At 61.1% G+C, this 20,173-nt stretch overlaps 1 protein-coding gene across 9 annotated transcripts; it reads left to right on the top strand.

Annotated features, from left to right (window-relative positions):
• Nucleotides 1-390: 390 nt before the first annotated feature.
• Nucleotides 391-18,936, top strand: KCNAB2 (potassium voltage-gated channel subfamily A regulatory beta subunit 2; the record flags this gene model as incomplete). 9 transcript variants are annotated; one of them, XM_083876628.1, is made up of 17 exons in its annotated part: nt 391-427; nt 5,808-5,926; nt 6,304-6,345; nt 14,222-14,265; nt 14,635-14,672; nt 14,862-14,941; nt 15,394-15,438; nt 15,597-15,641; nt 15,725-15,768; nt 15,916-16,002; nt 16,274-16,318; nt 17,141-17,226; nt 17,443-17,563; nt 17,698-17,792; nt 17,977-18,097; nt 18,189-18,277; nt 18,587-18,936. In XM_083876628.1, the coding sequence occupies 16 exons, from the start codon at nt 5,850-5,852 to the stop codon at nt 18,674-18,676; spliced, it is 1,149 nt and encodes a 382-aa protein (XP_083732754.1). In that variant the 3' UTR covers nt 18,677-18,936. The 9 variants fall into 9 exon arrangements, with proteins under 9 accessions (XP_083732754.1, XP_083732757.1, XP_083732758.1 ...); XM_083876630.1 differs by lacking the exon at nt 391-427 and adding an exon at nt 2,541-2,561; XM_083876629.1 differs by lacking the exon at nt 391-427 and adding an exon at nt 2,646-2,713.
• Nucleotides 18,937-20,173: the final 1,237 nt, after the last annotated feature.

The following is a 20,173-nucleotide window of genomic DNA, read 5'->3' as shown; positions in this document are numbered from 1 at the left end:
GATGGACGCGCTGCCACGGCTTGCCGCCCCGCTGCCCACCTCCTGCGCCCCATCGCCGCTGGAAAGCGGAGACAGATAGCGGCGAGACGATCTCAGAGCAATCCCGCACCGGCGCAGGACGCGGCGGCAGGAAAGAAGCGGCGGTGGTCGCGGCGGCCTCCCCCCTCCAGCGCGGGTGGTCGCGCCCGGCTCAGCATCGGGTTACTAGGGCGATGGTGCCGCACCGCGAGGGGCGGGTCCTCGCGCTGGGCCCGGCCCGCTCTTCAGCCAATGGGAACGGCGCGGCGCCCTCGTCATTTGCATGCGGCGCGAGAGGCGGGCGGCGCGGCCAATGGGCGGCGGGAGGGGCGGGGTCAGGCGCGGCGGGGCGGGGCCGCCCCCCACGAGGGCGGGCGGCGGAGCGGCGGGAGCGGCGGACGCGGGGCAGGTGCGGGGGCGCGGGGGGAGCGGGACCGGACCGGGGCCGGGGTCGGAACCGGACAATGGCGGGGGCGGTAGAACCGGGCCGGGCCTCGGGCAGGGCTGCGGGCGAGGCCACCCCGCCGCACGCCCCTCTCAACGTTCCCTATTGCGGAGAGAAGGGCCCTGGCCCCGCCGACTGCTCTCGGCCCAGTGGGACCCTGGGCTGTGCGGGGACGGGGGGAGGTTGGCCGTCCCTTCGTCCCATAGCCAGGAGAGGTGAACGCTGTTCGTGATGCTCCGGCGGCCTGCGGCCTGTCACCGTACCCCGGGAGCGGCAGGGCAGGAGCCCCGGTGACACGGTGTGAGCCGCCGGCAAAGCCCCAGAGACACGGGGGTGGGAACATTGGATTTTCCCCAGAGCCGATTTGCGCACAGTGAGTCAAACGTCGTGGTTCCTTCAGTTTGCTGCCGTTTCTGGGTCCGTTCCTTGTCTCGCTGTGCCGCGGGGCCCCGAGGGCTGCGGATGGAAGGAGCCCCGAGCCCTGTGCTGGGTCCTGGTCCCCTCGCAGCCCAGATGTTCCTGCCGCTGCCTCTCCATTTTTTCTGCCAGGCGCAGAACTCGCGAGCCTCTGCCTCGCCAGCCTCCATTTTTTGGGGGACTGTTTTCCTGGTGATGGGGGTCCCTGTAGGCCCCCTGCCTGTTCAGCCTATGGGGCTGCTCACACCAGCACTGCAGGCTCTCGTCCAGGTGAGACAGTCTGTGCTGCTGGCAGGTGTGGGCCAGGCACCCAGCCTGCTTCCCAAAACCACAGGGCTCTTCCCCAAGCGTTGCTGGGAGCTGCAACACAGCACCGTGGGTGAGTGCCAGAGCGGGCTGGGCGAGATGTATCCAGTCTCTATCACATCCCCTGTACAGGCCTGTTGCATATATGCAGTGATTTTCCAGCTGGTGAGCAGAAAATTCCTCTACACGGCGCTGCCAACGGCAGACTCAAGAGAGCTGCTGGTTTTATTAGTTATTACTATTATTGTTTTGATGAGGAGGGTGGCAAGGCCAGCTGTCACCTCCTGCTCGTGGCCTGCGGGTCTGTGGGTCAGATGCATCATGGAGAGGGAGCAGATCGACTTGGCACACGGCTCCCACCATCTGTGGGGGTAGCAGAGCCACTGATGGGCTGGTGCTGGGAACATCCCCAAATGGGATGGGGTTTATGACCTTCCCTGCCTGTTACTGGCTGTTCCTAGAGCTGCTGTGGCATGGGAAGCTGGCAGCCTGCTGGGATCACCCACCCTGGCAGTGCTGAGTGGTCCCTGTCAGTGTCAGTGTGGTTTGGAGCAGGCAGTGTGGTTATTGGCCCCATTGCTGCCAGGACCGTGCTGAAATGGCAGAGGAAGTGCCAAGATGCTACACCATGAAGCTGAACAGGACTGGGCTGAGGGAGAGGAACCAGGTTTTCCTAATTTAAAGCTGCCAGCGCACCACTGCATGAGCAGCCTGTCCCAAACCCCGGCCTCTTTTTGCTGGCTTGGCCTTTAGTTTTCCTGTTAGATCCAGCTGCAATGATGTTGTTATCACTGCGGGATCACTGAGTCGTGCTGCCACAGGGACCAGCTTGCTCCAGTTACTGTGAGGTGGCACGCTCCGGGGTGGGTTTTTTGCCCAAGATAGCCAAAAAGCCAAAGGCTCTGAGAAGGCGTGATGGGCGTGAGGAGGATGGGTGGCCAGTGGCAGAACGCGGCAGCCGGGTGACCCTGGTGCCGGAGGCAGCCCCGCAGCATCACTGCCGACGCTGTATTTGATTATTTTAACAGAAACACACGCGGGCGCGATTTAAGGCAGCGATGATGCAGCTCCTGCCCAGGCTCCCCGTGGCTCCGGACGAGCCTTCCCCCGCCTGAGCTGCGCAGGGGCGGCTGGTGGCAGCCGCTCGCTCGCCCACGCGCTGCCGGTGCCGGGCTGCGGCGCCGACACGGTTAAAGGCACCGGCGGGATCGGGAGCCGGCTGCAGCCACCGGCGGAGCCAAACTTGCCGAGTCAGGATGTGAGAGCGGCAGGGACGGCTCTGCAGCATCCTCGGCTGCTGTCGCATCCCGGGGCGCGGAGGGCTCTGTTTCCCCCTCTGCCAGACGCCTTTTCCCGGGGACAGAGCGGGAATGGGGTAGGAACCGTCATCCGCTGCCTTTGCCGCCGGCTGTAGCAACCGCTCTGCGCCGCTTCCCGAGACCGCGGAGCCCGCAGCCCAGCCGGGTTTGGCTCATTGCCTTGTGCCTCCCGACCGCGCATCGCCCTCCGTCCGAGCACCGGAGACAGGTAGGAGCGGTGCCGGTGCCGGTGCCGGCGGGGCCGCGGCTCAGCCCTGCCTGGCCGGCAGCCACGGCGCGGCGGGGACCCGGCACTGTCACACACCGGGGACCCGGCACTGTCACACACCGGGGACCCGGCACTGTCACACACCGGGGACCCCGTTACTTTGGCTCTGCTGTACGTGACGGCAAAACCGGTATAATCCCGGCCGAGGCGCCGCGTGTGCTTTTTTTGGGCTGTGTCATTGACTCGGGCGCGGAGCGGCGCCGGTGCCGGCGGTCACGGGCGACCTCACGTGTGGCAGCTGAGTCCCCAGCGCTCGCCTGCCGCGGTGTCGCGATGATGGGCTGGGGAGGGCGCGGGAGGGAGCCCACCCGAGCGGACCGAGGGGCCCAGGTGGGCTGGGAGATGCTGCGCCGCAACAGAGGCTCCCGGGCCAAAGGAAGGGGCAGGGCTGCTGCTCTGCGGATCCCTGCGGCGCCGGTGCAGCCGGGGGAGGGGGGGCACGGGACCAGCACGGGGCATGAGCGCAGAGGTGACGGCAGGAGGTGGCAGGAGGTGCCGAGGCGACAGAGCAGGGCAGCGTGAGTCATTGAGCTAAAGTCACCTTCCCCGTGGCGTGGAGGGGGGCATTTGCTGCAAACACGGTGAAAAAGGGGGAGTAATATGGGGACAGGCACCTGGCGTGGGGGGATGCTCTCTGTGACATTACCTGCATCCCTCACCTGACCTGGGCAGGATGCCAGGGTGCCCAGGGCAAGGGTCCCCCAGCTCTCCTGCCCCAGGGCCTCACCCTTGGAGAACCAGGCTCACCAGCAGCAGTTTTGTCCCTACATTTGCATTAATTCCATGTCCAGTTTCACCTGCTCGTACTCTGATGGCAGCATGTCTGGCAGGCTGCAGTGTGTAGTCCCCCCCATGCTGGCCAAGCTCCCAGGGGTTCCCAGCCATAAACCATCCATGTCGCAGCACCCACACTCCTGTAACCCACTGTGCTGCCAGGGATAGGAATGGACCTTGGTGAGAACACAAATCATGAGGGTGTCCTTCACCTGGCTCCTAGGTGCATCCTGCAGAAGAAAACACTTTTCTCCCCTCTCAGGCCACTGCCAAAACTCCCGCAGTTGCAGACTCACAGCTGAGTTGTGCCATGAGGAAACTGGAGGTGCAGGAGCCGTCTCAGGGAAGCACCAAGCTGCTGACACAGGGGGGACTGGACTTTTGGCAGTGTCTTTGGCTCAGAGAGCTCAGAGAGATGAATTGGCCCCAAAGGCTGGGACACTTTGGCTCCTCAGGGTGCAGAGTCCTGACCTGTGTGCCCATGGTCCAGCTGTGCTTGCCACCAAAGTCCCTCTAGCACTGCCAGAGACTTGCCAGCCACTGCATTTGGTCCCCGCAGCATTGCTGAGAGACAACAGAGAAGGGGCATCGGGTTGTGCTGAAAACTGTGGAGATCTGAGCTCCTGGCACCACAGCCCCCTGGCATACAGAATGAGCCAGTCCTGAGCCATGCAGGAGCCCGGCATTGTGGCAGTGCAAGCAAGGAGCTGCATGGCTGTGCTGGGACACGGGGGTCCGGCTGTCCCCTCCTGCAGGCGTCCCCCAACTTCCCTCAGCTTTGTTTTTCCGCCGCTAATGAAGTGACATTGAGCTGGCATGGGCGGGCAGGACAGTGCCGGGCCGGTGGCCGCTGCTGACCCGGAGGGGCTGCAGGCAGCTCTCCACTGCCAGGCGAGGCCGCGGGAGATGCGGGAGAATCCAGGGGGTCACAAGGGCTTGGGGGGCTCAGCCGGGTCCTGGTTGTAGGGCTCGGCAGGCTCCAGGCTCAGGTCAGTGCTTGCTGCGGGTTCAGGAGACAGCAGTTCCCTCCTGACTGCTTGAAAATAAACCCGGTTTTACCGAGGCTGCCTGGGCTCCGGCTCCAGCACGGCTGTGGCCAAAGGAGATGCACTCCTGCAGCGCTCAGGAGGACGGCGATGGGGATCTGAGCCGGGGGCTGCAGCCCGGCCGGGAGCTGCGGTGGGCGGGTGGGCGGCTCCGCGGGGATGGACTCGGCTGCCGCAGCTGCTGCCATTGGGCTGCGTGGGCTGCAGGGGCTGCGCCGGGATGCAGGCACGCCGGGCCGGGATGCCGGAGGGATGCAGGATGCAGGAGGGATGCAGGATGCTGGCACACTATGCTGGGATGCAGGAGGGATGCAGGATGCAAGCATGCCCTGCTGGGATGAAGGCAGGATGCAATATGCAGGCACACCGTGCCGGCATGCAGGATGCAGACACACTGTGCCAGAATGCGGGAGGGGTGCAGGATGCAGGCGTGCTGTGCCAGGATGCAGGTGAGATGCGTGCCAGGACATGAGCACACACTGTGGAAGGCCATGTTCCTGCTGAGCCCAGGGCAGCCGGGAGGGAGCCTGGAGATCTCTCAGTCCCCATCTGGGAAACAGAGCAGCTTGTGATCTGCAGTGTAAAGATGGCATCTCATTGGCCTAAAGAAAGATGGGATAAATTTAAATCTCAGCCCCAGTTCTGTAGGGAAGTGTCATTGTTTTCTGTGATACTGGAAACTGCTGACAGTGTTGCAGGAGCACAGATCACAGAGAGTCGTGCTGCATGCCCCTAGCATGGGGACAGGGGCAAGGAGGGTCAGGAGTGCCTGGGGGTGAGCTCTCCTTTCCCTCAGAGCTTCCTCACCCTTGTGCACACAGTCACATGTGGGCTGCAGGAAAAGCCAGACTGTTTTCCTCCTCTTAGCCTGTCCCTTTTAGAGGGACCCTCAGGGACGGCTTCAGGGTTTTCAGAATGTTTCATTTTTCAGGCCCATGTTTCCTCACCATTTCCTGAGATCTCATGACCCCCAGAAGTTTGAAGAGAGCAGCCAAGCTGGGAAGTCAAAGGAACAGGGCTGGGGCGGGATGGTTTTGGGATCGGTGGGTCAGAGTGTGAGCCCCAGGGTCTGAGGGTGGCCAAACTGCTGTGCCCAACACCACTGGCAGTGCCACATGCCCATCCGGCTCAAGGTCTCCTGCGACAGGAAGCACCGTCACACGCGTGCCCCAAAAAAACTTATTTCTTCCTCTTTTCCTCTTCCCCTGTGGCAGGGGTGAGGCGGCGAGTGGCTCCGGGGAGCCCAGGCTGGCTCCATGTATCCCGAATCCACCACTGACTCCCCAGCGCGACTCTCGCTGCGGCAGACAGGCTCCCCAGGGATGATTTACAGGTAAGGGTGCAGGGCAGTGCTGGGGGGAACTCTGCGGGGCTTCAAACCCAAGCCTATGGCAACCCAGAACCACCACACTCCCTGAAACTGATACTGAAACTCTTAAACAGCCTCGGCACGCTTCATGCAAAAGCTTCCAGCACACAATCCCTGCACAGTAGCAGCAGCAGCAGCGTTTTGGGGCACTGGTGCCTGTTACGGGCATAGGGGGGCACTTTCAGGATCATGCCAGTTCCTGCTGCAGTGTTCACTGTGATGTGACATGGGTGGGTGCCACTGACCCTTCCCACAGCCACTGACTCTGCCACTCATTCCCGCTCCTCCTTTCTAACGGGGTTTGTGGCATCTTTCTTCTCTCTCCCCTTTGCTGTCGGAAGCGCGAGATACGGGAGCCCCAAGCGCCAGCTCCAGTTCTACAGGTAACCAGGCCCTTCCCCCTCCCCAAAATCTCCCCACCAAGTGGCTACAGCCCCTGCCCATGCCCAGATAATGCTGGCACAGCACTGCCCTGCCCCGTGTGCCAGGGTCCCTCTGTGTGGGATGGGCATCACAGGTGTGGCATCGTCTCATTACCTGCTGGCAGGTTCGGAAGCGCAGTGTGGGGACACTGAGGTGTGGCTGGGTGAGGGGGATCGTCCTCACAGCCTGTCCAAGCAGCAGACTGTGGCCATATGGCTGTGGGGGGCAGCCACTGTGGGGTGTGGGGCTGAACTCAGCTTGTGGGGAGCGTCCCATGCCAATGCTGTGCCTGGAGAAGCCCCTGGCTTTTCCCAGGAGCAGCTCTGGGAAACCAGCCAGCTGCTCCACGGCTGCTGCTATTAGAAGCAGTCTCATTAAGTGGTACAGGAGGCAACAATCGCCCCCATCACCCTTTTACCGTCTGAAGTGAGGGCGGCACTTCCCCACACACTCTGCCAGCAGCTGCTTCAGTGCTTCCAGGGCCAGAGCAGCCTGGTGGTGGGACTGGGTCTGGCCTGGCTGCTGTGGGGTGGGGGACCAGGGCTGCCCCTCGAGAGAACTGTGGCCCCCCCACTCCATCCCACACATGATGGGAGGAGGCCAGCCAGCAATGGGATGGCTCAGTGGCACTGACAGTGTCCATCCCAGTGCTGCCACCAGCACTGGTGAGCCCCAGCTGTGGGCAAGTTTTGGCTGCCAAACCAGCCTGAAACACTGGACGCATCTAGTGCAAAAGTCTCCCAAGGCCAAGAGGCAGGAGCTTGTTCGTGGGCTTCCTTCAGGCAGCAGCCACCTGTGTCCATCACCCGGTTCCTTTTCGGGGCTCCCTCCTGGGGGAGGCTGCCTTTCAGTCCTGCCACAGCCCAGCTCTGACTCCACTGCTGTGGAGACCACAGGAGGGCTGTGTCTGCCACAGGGCACCGTCTCCACTCCCTGATGGTCCCGTGTCCAGCGGTCCCCACCGCCCTGTGTGCTGGTGATGGGGCGGGGGGGACCTGTCACCGCAGGGCGAGGGGCGGCGGTGCCAGCGTTGATAAAGCAGCGGCACATCCCCGGGCTTTTAGTGAGGCGCCATGAATAATTTAACTCCCCTTCGCAAGGAAGAAAATCCCCTAATAGGGCTAATGGAGCACAGCGAGAAGCCGGGCGCTGGGGGCCCGGCGCAGCCGCCAAGTGCTTTGGACGCCAAGCTCCGACACTCCCCTAATGCAAAACAACGCAGCCACCGAGGCTCTTATATCTGCCCCGGGGGCAGCCCAGCCACTCAGAGCTGTGCTGCTGCTGAGCAGCTTCCCCGGCGCGGTGAGTCGGGGCCGGCAGCGCGGGCGGCGAGCGGGGCTGGGCACGGTGGGCGATGAGCGGGGACGGGCACCGCCATGGGGCAGCTGCTGCAGGCAGCAGGGAAGATTCTCCGTGCAGGGTGACTTGGGATTTGATGGCTTAGAGTGGTTTTCGTTCGGAGTTTGGGGTCTTCCTGGCTTTTAGGCAGGCTGGTGGCTGCTAATTTCCCAGCTTGGCAAATCAGGCTGGCCAGATATCTCTCCCGGCAGCTGTCCTGCCTGTCACCCACTTGTTGTTGTGTCCCTGATGCTGCTAACAGTGCTGTTATCCCATGGAGCCTGCGCTCTGTCCCCATCCCTGCTCCTTCTAGCAAAACAGCCTTTCCTGCTTGGGCACGGCACAGCTTATCCTTGGCAGATCCTGCAGCCCCTCATCCCAGGAGCACTGGGATTTCTGCTATCAAATGGCCATGAATGCACCCACCATCTCCATGCTGTCTCGGCCATCCAGTTCTGTTCTGCCAAAAACCAGGAGAGTGTCAAGATAGGGCTGCCGATGGATTCCCACCTCTTTCCTCATAGCAGCCCAGATCAAACCCCCAGCTCTGCTTCCTGCAGCCATTTCACTGCTGTAGAGCAGCGCTGCAGCCAGCTCGGGTTTCTCCTTGCTTCTGTCAGATGAGGGGATCCTACCAGGGCAAGGAGATCCCAGCAGGTGCCTGTACCCAGCAGGACCCCACTGGCACTGCCCTAATTAAAGCTACCAGCTACAGCGAAGGGCTGGTGCTGGATGTGCCGGGTCCAGTCTCCAGCTTTGAGGTGTGGTAGGAAGAGGCTGATGATTCTGTTTGGCTTTGCCACAATAGAGGGAAAGGTTTCCTTTCCATGTCTCCCAGCTTTCCCAAGGCCTTGCTACAGAGCAGGAGGAGCATGGAGTGGTCTCTGGCTGTACTGGATGTCAAAGGAGACCCTCAGGGTTTTGGTCATACCTGGTCAGCTGCTATTCCATCTCCTCTGGGTTTCCTTCTCCTTTCCTCTAGAGGTCACAGCTCAATGGCAGAGAGCACTTCACTTTTGGCTCCTGCAGCTGTCAACTTGAGTTTCATGGGGAAAGAAAAAACCACCAGTGGGAGCCTGACTGGAGCCTAATGCCTGGTGTACATGTGTCACAGCGCATCCCCAGTGGCCACTCCGGCACCAACACCACAGTTTTGGCCCCAGTCCGTGCTCCTTGCAGACACTGAAAACAAGGGAAGTTGCAGAGGGAGGCACAGAAATCAATGCCAGTGCCACTGCCAGTGAGGTCCCAGCCATAGAGACAGCAAGGACTCGGGTGTGTGAGGAGCCCACCCTGCGGCAGGCTATTTTCAGCAGCCACACCGGCTGGGAGGTCGCTGCCGCGGTGGTGGGGAAGGTGTTGGCTGGTGGCGCACATTGCGGCAGCGTGACGCAGGCACAGTGAGCACCCAGTGCCCACAGACCCTCTGCCAGTGTCCACCCTTCCCAGGGAGCCCCATGGGAAAACCTTTCCCATCCTGATTTTCCTTGTCCATTGGCACACAGTGCCAGATTCTCACCGGCAGTACTTGTGCCGCTATTCACCATGCCTTGGCCAGCCCCTGGGACCCACTGTGTCCCTTGCAGGGATGCAAACCAGTGCAGCCCAGACAGTGCAAGCTGTAAGCCAGCACAGCTGGGCCAGGGGCCACGCTGCTGCATCGTGGCTTGGGGCAGCTGTGGTGGGCACCACTGCAGCCTCAGACACAGACTGTGCCGCATCCCTGTCCTGCTGCTTCTCCTGTTGTGCTTCAGCTCCCACGCCAAGGCTTTGCTCTGCTGAAGAGACTGGCTTTGCTAGGGTCCCCACATGTCCTGGCACAGGAAGGTGTCACCAGTCTGGCGCGGCAATGCAGGCAGGGCTGTGCCCTGAATGGCGAGGGAGCCCATGTTGTGCTTTCCCAGCTCTCTCCGTAGCACCACAGAGTGTTTGGCGGCGCGGCTGGCCGGCAGAGCCCACGCTCAGGTGGCAGGATGCTCTCCATGACCTACAGTGAGAGCCTGCGCAGCGTGGCTAGCCGGCCCAGCCCCGAATGGGGGCTGCCCCCAGCCCCCCGGGCGGCCGACGGGCTGGAGCTGCGGCGGCTGCGGGACGTGCGGGCGGCGGCGCGGGTGAAGACTCTGGAGGAGTTCCTGCGGATGCACGGGCTCTCCCTGGCCGACAGTACCGCCCGCGCCACTGGCATGAAGTACAGGTAAGGCAGCGCCGCGAGGGCGGCGAGGGCCGAGGTGAGGGGATGACACAGGGGACGCTGCTTGGTGCTGGTTTGACGCCTCGTCAGGAGAACGGCTCTCACCTAAGCTCACCTCGGCTCCCCTGTGCTGTGCCGAGGCTGGGAGGAGCCGGTGCCCTTGGCACAGCCTGCGCCGGAGAGGCGGCAGCCGATCAGCGCCGTTAGCACTTTCCTACTTGGTGATCTCTGAGCTTCTCACTTGACTTTCCTGTTTGCTCTTTGGGCATTTGCAGATGCAAACAACTTCTGAGCTTTAAAGATTAGGCACCTAGAGCAAACAGCCGCCAAAGAGTTGTTTCTGCCTCAGAGGTGTAATTCTCCATCTGCTGCGGGCCCATCTCCCCCACATCTCTGGGGGGATACATCTTCGCCTGACAGGGGTTCATCTCCACCTTATGGGTGTAAATCTCCATCTGATGAGGATCCATCTCCGCCTGACGGGTGTGCGCCTCCTCCTGACTGATGGGTGTGCATCGCAGAGCGGGTACATCATTAATTTTGCATGTGGGTCCTGGTGCAAGGTGTATCAGGATTTCAGCCAATGTCCTTGTCAGGAGGACACTCCGGGCAGCTGGAGACGTGGCCACAGCCTCTCAAAGAGGGATGGGGCTGCTCTGCCCAGCACATCCCTCCCCACTCTCCCCTAGCATTGCAGGTGGGGCAATGTGGTGTAGAGCCCAGCAACCCCAGTAACCCACATCAGGCTTTGGGGCACCAGGGCTGAGGACAATATTCTCCAGTGACAATACAGGGGTGCCCCTTGTCCCCCACTGCAGCAAAGCCCCCGGGAGCTGACAGCTCTGCCGGCTCCTGCCGTGCCGCACCGCGGGTCAGGTTCCCCTCCGCTCACAATGACCGCGATAACATTTACACAGTGGCAAGAGCCCATCTAATATTCATGGAGACATTATTTATTGATGGGAGCAGCTGGCACAGGCACCCCAAAGGTGCTCCTTCTTTGGGCATGTCCCCACTGCCACCAAAATTTGTGGGGTTTCTCACCCTCTAGGGGCTGACAACTGCTGCCAGGTCACCCCCGCGCTGGAGCTGGCGCTGGTGCTGGCACTGGTGCTGGCAGGATTACCAGCTAAGGAGCTTTGCGAGAGAGGGAAGCGGAGGAGATTACAAGATTTTTCATTAGGTTTGGGGCAAATGTGCATAATTTCCTGCAAGCCCCATCGCTGCATTTTGCTCCATGCTGAGGGGCACGGCAGGTGCTGGCAGCCGGCACACGGCCCTGGCTGCAGGACGGTGCTGTAGTGCGTTGACTTGTGTCCCTGCTTCGGCAGGAGGTGCTGGGCTGGAATTCACCTCATTCGACTTCGTTTGCACTGGGAAAAATAGAGGGAATGTGCTGCTGGGGCTCTGGCCCCGATCGGGTGCGACAACTTGGGCAAACAGCTGAGCTCTGCCGCGGGAGAGCATCAGCATCGCCAACACCTGCGCTGCCGCCCCGCCGCGGGGCTGGCCGTGCACACGCGTTGCTGCCAGAGGGCTTGGTTTCGGACTCGTGCAGGGGAATCTGCTGCTGTGCGTGGCCGGAGGGAGGCAAGGAAAGACCTCTTCACTCCGCAGCCTCAGCCAAAGCGGGGCTGGGCCAGCAGCCGTACGCGCGGGGGGATGCCCAGCAGGGCGCAGGGGAGTCCGGAGGGCACCGGCAGCGGCTCTGCCCCTCCTGCCCCCACCTGCCCGCGTGCCGCTCGCTCGCTTTCCTGAGCTCATCAAATATTGAGGGCAGGAGGGCTGACGGGAGCGCTCCGCGCCCGCCGCCTCGCAGCCCCCCGCCGTCACGTTGGCGGCGCGCGGGAGGAGCTCCCCGCCTCGCCCGGGGCGCCGGCTAAATTTAGGCAGCTGGCGCTGCTGCCCGCCGGAGCAGCATGCAGGTCTCCTTTGTGTGCTCCGAGCACAGCATCAAGAGCCGGAGCGCGGAGGACCGGCTGAACCGACAGAATGCCGGCAGCCCCAGCCTCGGCACCCGCGGCAAGTTCCGCGCGGTGGCCATGGTGGCCCGCAGCCTGGGGCAGCTCTCGGTGCAGAATGCCCCTTCCTCCAGCGACTCCAGCGTCAAGCAGCCGGGGATGAAATACCGGTAGGAAACGGGCACTCCTCGGGCTTTCCCTGTTCCTCACTGCGATCGGGGCGGCGAGGGGGGTATTGGGGGCAAGGGGCGCCGCACTCCCCTAATCTCCGCTTCGCGTCCAGCTCTGTCGGTTTCTCGTCGCTAAAAGTGCTGACCGTGCGCCTCCGTGCGCTTCCTCGCTGTTTGCTCCTGTCCCCTCAGGGCAGCTTTGATCCAGCCGCGCGTAAAATGTTCAGGATGGGGGAGAGAAGGGACCCTAAAATTCGGGGTAGGATTAGTAGCATCCTCAGTATCTGTCAAGCCGGGCTGGCTGCCGAGCCGGGGGGGTCTGAGAGTCACGGTAGCGTTAATCCGGGCTGCCATGGCATCCTTATCCTTTCGGGGCTGCCGGAGACTCAGTGCCCTGCAAAGCGAGTGCCGAGGCATAAGCGGCTCTGGCTGCCCATAGCGGTTCTGGGTTTCCAGGGGTGGTGTGTGCATGTGGGGCTCCCCCAGCCAGCACCCACAGGGCTCACACACCCCTTGTCCTGGCTCTGGGGCAGAGCACTGAGGGCTTCCCCCACTGAGGCTGAGTGTGCACCCGGATGAGCATGGACCCCAGGTCAGCACAGGGCTCCCCCAGATCAGCCTGCACGCCACGGTCCAGCTGCCAGCGGCCGCGTGCCTCCGCTGCAGCCCAGATGTGCCATCATTAGGCAACAAAGTGTGTCAGGCCAGCAGAGCGCTGGGGTGAGCCTGGCCATCACCCACCAGTGTTGTCCAAATCAGCCAAATCCTCTCACCCAAGCACTGGGGAGGGAGCCGGTCCAGTTCCATTCAGCTCTCAAACACCAAACCCTTGCAGTGATAACAGCAGTACGGGGGAAATGTGCGGTGGCATCCTCAGGGCTCAGTGGTCCTGCCCCACGGTCATGTCCTCATCCAGAGGAGGAGCATACCAGTAACACCCTCTCCCAGGCAATGGGTGATCAGCTCAGGAGTCCCCACTGGTGGCTGCTGGAGGGACAGTGGCACAGGGGGATGCGCCAAGCAAGTGGATGGGATAGGAAGGCCACGTAGCACAGCGTGAAGAAATGTTTGGCCTTTCCCAAAGTCTGCCAGTATCTTTATTGGGCAGCCTGTCAACATGCTCTTGGCTGCGAAGCCGGTAGCAGCGACGGCCACCTGCCCAGGGAACCCCAGCAATACTCTTGGAATGTCCAGGATGAGGCAGGTGCTCTCCACTCCACATGGCAACTCCCCATCACGGGGGCTTGAGCCACCACTGGCCCACGGCCATGACCTTTCCCCACCGCAAAATGCCCTAAAAATACCGCAGGACAGGGGGAGTGTTGGTGCCACCAGATGCTGGGCAATAACGTGGCAGCACAGAGGGATGCTGCCCTGACTCGGTGCAGCCCACGGTTGCCCGTGGCCGGCCCGCAGCCACTCCCTGCCCGGCTGCCGGTGCCCGTGTCGGCGGTGCCGGCGGTGGCGGTGCCTCCGGTTGCTATGCGACACCCGCGCGGGCGAGCTGCCGCGGCTCACCTACACTTTATTTATTTTAACGCTCATTTCTTGAGCCTTTGTCATTTTTAACAAGTAACTGGCTCTCCATCACCACGGCGAAGGCGTCTGCCAGCCTGGCCCCCTTCCTGAAAGCTGTTCTCCAGTTCCTTGTGCCGGTCGGATTTTCTGGGGTGCTCCATTTCTCTGGGATGTTGCTCCACTCCCGAGCACCCTCACCTGGTGCAAGCCCTGTGCTTCTCTGTGTGATGCAGAGAACAGGCACAACTCATGCCATGTATGGGATGCTTCAGTCCTGACCACCAGCATGCAGGGTCCTCTTCCTCCAGTCTCATTTCCCAGTGCCAGTGACCCTCTCAGGGCAGCCAGATACCCCGGCCTCATCACGGGGAGCTGCTTTAACAAGGTCATTGCTCTCCCAATAGCCCTGCTGGGCATGGCATCACTGCGCAGGTGCAGGCAGTGCCACTACCAAGCTGTGGGATGCCCAGCCTGGGGTGGCTCGTTAATCAGTTGAGAAGGAACTCTCATTGTGGAACCATCCCAGGTGAGGATGGGGACCAGGGGCCACCACCATGCCTCCCAGACCTCATGCCCGGTGTGTTTGGTGGCATGCAAGATGCATGAGACAGCATTTTGGGGCTTTCTGGCACCTTTCCTAATGGTCTCTGTCTTCCAGGAACCTTGGGAAGTCTGGGCTGCGTGTGTCCTGCCTGGGTCTGGGTAAGTGCCAGGGTTTGCCACAGCCCCTCGGCGTCCCCTCAGTTCCACAGAAGCTGCCGGCACTCCCCGGCCAGGGCAGCGCTCGCTTGCCCCGGCAAATGTTTGCAAAGGGAAGGAAAGGGTTTTCCTCAGCCCTGCGGCTGTTTTGAGTCACAGCCCAGAAATTGTCAAATTATTTTCTCTTTTTCTGACGCGATAGGAAGCGACTGGGCCACGCTGGGAGCACCACAGTGCACGCGGCAGGGCCAGCTGTGGCCACCACGTGCCGGGGCCGTGCTGAGGGACCCAGGGTGGGTGGCTGGGGGCTTGAGGTGGCAGCACCCATCGTTCACCACATTCACCATGCGCACACCTCTCTCTCCCCTGCAGGAACATGGGTGACTTTCGGCGGGCAGATCACAGACGAGGTAAGGCTGCACCCCTTCACCCAGTCCCTCCCCAGCCTTTCCTTGGTGAGTGGGGAGGGGATGAGGCCAGCACAGCCCTGGCTGTGGCCTGGGTGCATGCGACACTCCGGAGCTCACCAGCGCTCTGCGCACGCGCCCGCGTGCCGGCTCTCGGCCACCCCCTTCACCGACCCCGCTCTCTCCTCGCAGATGGCGGAGCAGCTGATGACTTTAGCTTATGACAACGGCATTAATCTCTTCGACACGGCAGAAGTCTACGCTGCTGGCAAGTAGGTACCCTGCTTTGGCATCACCACAGGGGTCTCACCCTACATCCTGACTCACACCTGGGAATCTCCCATGTTTGGCAGCTGCAAAGCAGCTTCCAGGACAGGGCTCTGAATCCTTGCTCATGGGGGAAATCGTGGTTCTAGCAGTCCCATGCTTCCCATGGTGGTCTGTATCATGCAGGTGTAGTTATGCACCCTCCCAGCACAGCTGTACCCAGGGCATACTGGCCCAGGAAATTGGCATGTGCCTATTTATTCAAATATTATTATTAAAATTAGCAAGGTCATGCACTGGGAGAAGCTCAGCTCTGGATGCTGCAGCCAAGGGACACACAGTGTCCCCACATCCACTGCATTTGCCTCTTATTCTCTTGGGGTCTGGGGCTGGCTGCCACCACTCCCCATGGCCGCAGCTGCCAGGTGCCAATGGCTGATGTCCCCTTCCCTTGTAGGGCCGAGGTGGTGCTGGGAAATATCATCAAGAAGAAAGGGTGGAGGTAAGCCAGACACCATCCTTATGGCAAAACTATTGCCATAGTCCCAGTGGGCTGGGGAAAGCTGGTAGAACAGCCTTGGGCAGGAGTGTGCCATCCCAGGCAGGGTGCACGGGGCTTTGCAGGTGCCACCACCAGTGATTCTCTCTTTCTCCTTGCAGACGGTCCAGCCTGGTCATCACCACCAAAATCTTCTGGGGAGGAAAGTAGGTAACACCTGCCCTCCAGCAAAGCAGCTGGCACAGGTCAGGTTCACATCCCAGGCTCTCACCCATCTTTCCTGTTCCAGGGCCGAGACAGAGAGGGGGCTGTCCCGAAAACACATTATAGAAGGTAGGGGTAGGGGTGAGGGTGCTTGCCAGGTGCTGCTGGCCCCAGTGCCAGGCTGTGTCTCACTGGCACATGCCATGCCAGGCATGTGTGCCTCACATGCTGGCAGCGTGGGGCTCAGCACACCTAACAGCCCCATCCACGCTGCAGGTCTGAAGGCTTCGCTGGAGCGGCTGCAGCTGGAGTACGTGGACGTGGTGTTTGCCAACCGCCCCGACCCCAACACGCCGATGGAAGGTGGGTGTGCGCTGCGGTGCCGTGCTCCTCCCCACTGCCTTTCATTGCTGTCGTGGTTGGTTTGCGCCAGGCTTGTGTTTCAAGGGCATTTTCCCTCCCAAGCAGAATCCGCTCCTCCGCCACCACGGTCGGCCACAGTCACACTTCTGCCACCCCCTGCCCGGTGCCAGGATCCTCTTGGGTGGGGTGGGTTAGCAGTGCAGTGGCAGGTCACTGCACCCGTCCCAGCAGCAGTGACTCCACTTTCTCTAAATCTCTCTTTTATCACCAGGGGACCCATTTAGTTCCTCCAAGTCCAGGACTTTCATCGTAGAAGGTACTCCCTGCCCGCACTCTGCCCGCCAGCCGCTGCCTGTCCCAGCGGTGTCTCCTGAGACAGAGCCCCCACTCCTCTGATCCCCCATCCTTGTTCCCCCCTCTCAAGCAAATCCTGCCATGAGATGCAGAGGCAGTGGCAGCACAACACAGACACCCCCCTTGCCTTTCAGACTGTACTGCAGTTTAAAGGACAAAAAGCAGAGAGGCTCCCGCCCCCCAGGGTCCTGCCATGGGGTACCCTTGGCACATGCCAGGGTCTGCAGCAGGGTCCCTCCCCACTGGGGCAGCTATGAGCATGCTGGGGTGTGTGCCCCAGTGCTGGCCGGGTGAGCCTTGTGCCCCTTGCCCTCCCCGCTGCCTGCCTTTGGCTGCAGGAGCACGCCTTGGCTTGGCCCCAGCCTGCATGGCTCAGGGCTGGCTCCCCCCAGGACTCCTGAGTGGCTCACACAGGGTTCAGGCTTCCCTCTGTGGGTCTCTCTGTGTGGGTAATGCATCAGTCCCTCCCCCTGCAGCAGTGCTAGTGCTGGTAACTCCACAGGGCATGGGGCCACTGGCAGAAGCCTCAGGCTGCTCTCCATGCAAAGGAGAGCCTGGCACCGTGTGAGCATGTCAGGTTGGCTGTGGTCCGTGGCACATCCTGAGTGGCTGCTCCCTTTGTCCCCATCCTGCTCTTCTGAAAGCATCCCCTGGACACCACCCAGCTCCCACCGCAGCATTGGGCAGTGGGATGCTCGCCAGCCATCAGCACGGTGCGAGCCCCCTTCTGCCAGTGCAGCCCCTGCTAAACCCCTCCTGCCACTCTCTCCTTCCCTCCCGGCAGAGACAGTGCGAGCCATGACCCATGTCATCAACCAGGGGATGGCCATGTACTGGGGGACCTCGCGCTGGAGCTCCATGGAGATCATGGTAGGAGCCCAGGGGACCGGGGCGGCCGCAGCAGAGCAGCCCCAGCGATGCTGCTGACGTTGATTCAATTAGACAGCAGCTGTTGGGAGCCAAGCGTGTGCAGATGCACTTAAGCCTTAATTATTTTTTGGGGCAGCCGCTCAGGACTTGGCTGGGGGGTTCAGCAGGGGGCTCGGGGGGAGCGGCGGGGCACCGACAGTCCTGGCTCTTCTGCAGGAGGCGTACTCGGTGGCCCGGCAGTTCAACCTGATTCCGCCGATCTGTGAGCAGGCTGAGTACCACATGTTCCAGCGGGAAAAGGTGGAGGTGCAGCTCCCTGAGCTCTTCCACAAGATAGGTATGACAGTGGGGATTCTTCCCTAGCCCCCCAAACCAGTGCTCCCCAAGCCCCGTGCTGCTGAGGCCAGGCTTCATGGCCCCTGGGAGAGCTGGAAACAGCAATGTCATCCCCCTCTTCTACCCTGTCCCCAGGTGTTGGAGCCATGACCTGGTCCCCACTGGCCTGTGGCATCGTTTCGGGGAAGTATGATGGGGGCATCCCCCCCTACTCCCGTGCCTCACTGAAGGTGAGCTGCAGCAGGGCTGGGAGGGCACACAGGCATGGACAGAGCTGGGGGAGCAGGGCCAGGGGCCTTGCAAAGTCCCTACAGGAACAGGAACTCCAGGAGCCACAACCCAGGGAGTTTGGGGATGCTCTGCCTGTGCAAGGTGCCCCCTGATCCTACCACAACACCCCTTCCTGCTCCCCAGGGATACCAGTGGCTGAAGGACAAGATCCTGAGTGAAGAGGGCCGGCGGCAGCAGGCAAAGCTGAAGGAGCTGCAGGCCATTGCTGAGCGCCTGGGCTGCACCCTGCCCCAGCTTGCCATCGGTAAGAGGATGGGGGGACAGTGGGTGACAGCTGGGGGTGACACCGGGGGTATCTGGGCCATGCTCAAGCTCTGCTCTCCCTCCTGTCCCAGCCTGGTGCCTGCGCAACGAGGGCGTCAGCTCCGTCTTACTGGGGGCCTCCAACGCCGACCAGCTGATGGAGAATATTGGAGCAATACAGGTCAGTGCTCCCAGCAGGAGCAACATTTGCCCACAGCACTCATTGCTGTGTTGCACTGTGCGGGGAAAGAGGGTTGCAAACGCGGCTCCATGACAGGTTTTGCTTGTCATGAAGGCGAGAAGCAGAGACGAGGCTTTGCTGGGCTGAGGGGGCAGGGTCGGGCCTGACTCAGGCTCTCCCTAACTGGGTCACCCAGGCGGCAGGCTGGGGCTTGTGGCACGAACGTGGTGGGGTGGAGGCGGTGAGCATCCTCCCGCGCTCACCAGGGTCACAATCCCAACTCCCGGCGTTGCCCTCCATCCCCCGCAGGTCCTTCCAAAGCTGTCGTCTTCCATCGTCCACGAGATCGATAGCATCCTGGGCAACAAACCATACAGCAAGAAGGACTACAGATCCTAAGCGCGCCCGAGCGCGCCGCCCGCCGCGCAGCCCTCGCCGCCCGTTCGCTTGCTTACGCTTTGTTGGAGCAAAGTGGAGAGTGTGGATTGCACCGCGAGCGCCGAGAGCCAGCGCTCCCCGCCCCGGACATGGCACCGCAGCCGCCCGGCCCGGCTCTGCGGCGCAGGGACGGGAGGCGAGCCCCGAGCTGCCCGGCCGCCCTGCCCGCAGCCGGAGCCGCCGCGGGGACCCGTTGCATGCGTGGCTCCTGCCTCCGCCTTGCCGGAGGCGGCGGGCGCGGGGTGCACCCGGGTGCTGTACGCCCACGAGGCCGACAACACGAAGCTGTTCCCCAGCCTGCGCCCGGCCCTCGCCTCTGCCCTGCGCCGCCGGCACCGCCAGCGCGGCACCGGCACCGTGCGGCCGCGGGCCCCGGAGCGCCTGATCCCGGGGAAGGGGGTGCGGGGATGGTGATGGGGAGGGAGTTCTGTGCGGGGAGAGCCTGCGGTGCTCCGGCCGAGCACTGCTGCGGGGAGGAGCCACAGGGCTGGGGGAGTGTGTGTGGGCAAGTGTGCAAGTGTCTGTGTGCAGGGACACACGGGGAGACACGGGGACATCCAGGCGTGCAGGGACATCCAGACGTGTGGATTTGCAGACAGCAGCTGTGGAGGTGAACGCAGCCCACACACGCCTTCAGCTGTATCTGCACAAAGCTACTGAAAGCTATTGAAGCCTCTACACATACACCCACATACGCCTCTTACAGGGGAGTCTGCAGACACAAACACACACACACAGAGTCATACACGGAGAGATGTAGATACAGATGTAGCTCTACCTCCACCTCTATCCCTGACATCAGTCTCTGAGAGATCAATACCTATTTACACATATAGATACCTGTATGTAGATGTGCACACACCTCTGAAAATTACATATATAAGGTATATACACGAGCACACGTGTGCTTGTGTATATACAGACATGCATGGTTCCATGTGTTGATCCATATATGTAATATATAGGTGTGTACATATCCATGTAAATATATTGCTATAGCAGCATCCATGTTTTTATGGATATATGCACACATGAAAATTACTGATATGCACTTAAATGTGTGTATATGCAGATAGATGTGTATATACAGATATATGTATAAATATCTCTATATCCATACCCAGCTCTTTAATTATACACTCCTATCTATACATCTCTAAACATAAGCCATATATACACATGGACACAGATATTTGTGATTTTGATATAGCTATAGCTACATATATATAGCTGTATGTCTAGCTATAGCTATATATATATGGATACATGTGTGATAGATACATAAAACTATAGAGAACTGTATAGCTATATGTATCTATTTCTTTATAGCTGTGTACTCTGTGCAGAACAAACATTTTGCCAATACCTATATATATGCATCCATATCCACATACATTTATATGCAGTTTCCTCTATCTGTGCACACATAAAGGTAAGAACTGTAAATGTATGTGGAAA

The sequence above is a fragment of the Zosterops lateralis genome, assembly GCF_965231275.1.
Source record: "Zosterops lateralis genome assembly, chromosome: 22".
In the NCBI taxonomy this organism is placed as follows: Eukaryota; Metazoa; Chordata; class Aves; order Passeriformes; family Zosteropidae; genus Zosterops; species Zosterops lateralis.
The sequence above is the reverse complement of the archived record's forward strand: the minus strand, read 5'-3'. Positions and strand labels throughout refer to the sequence as shown.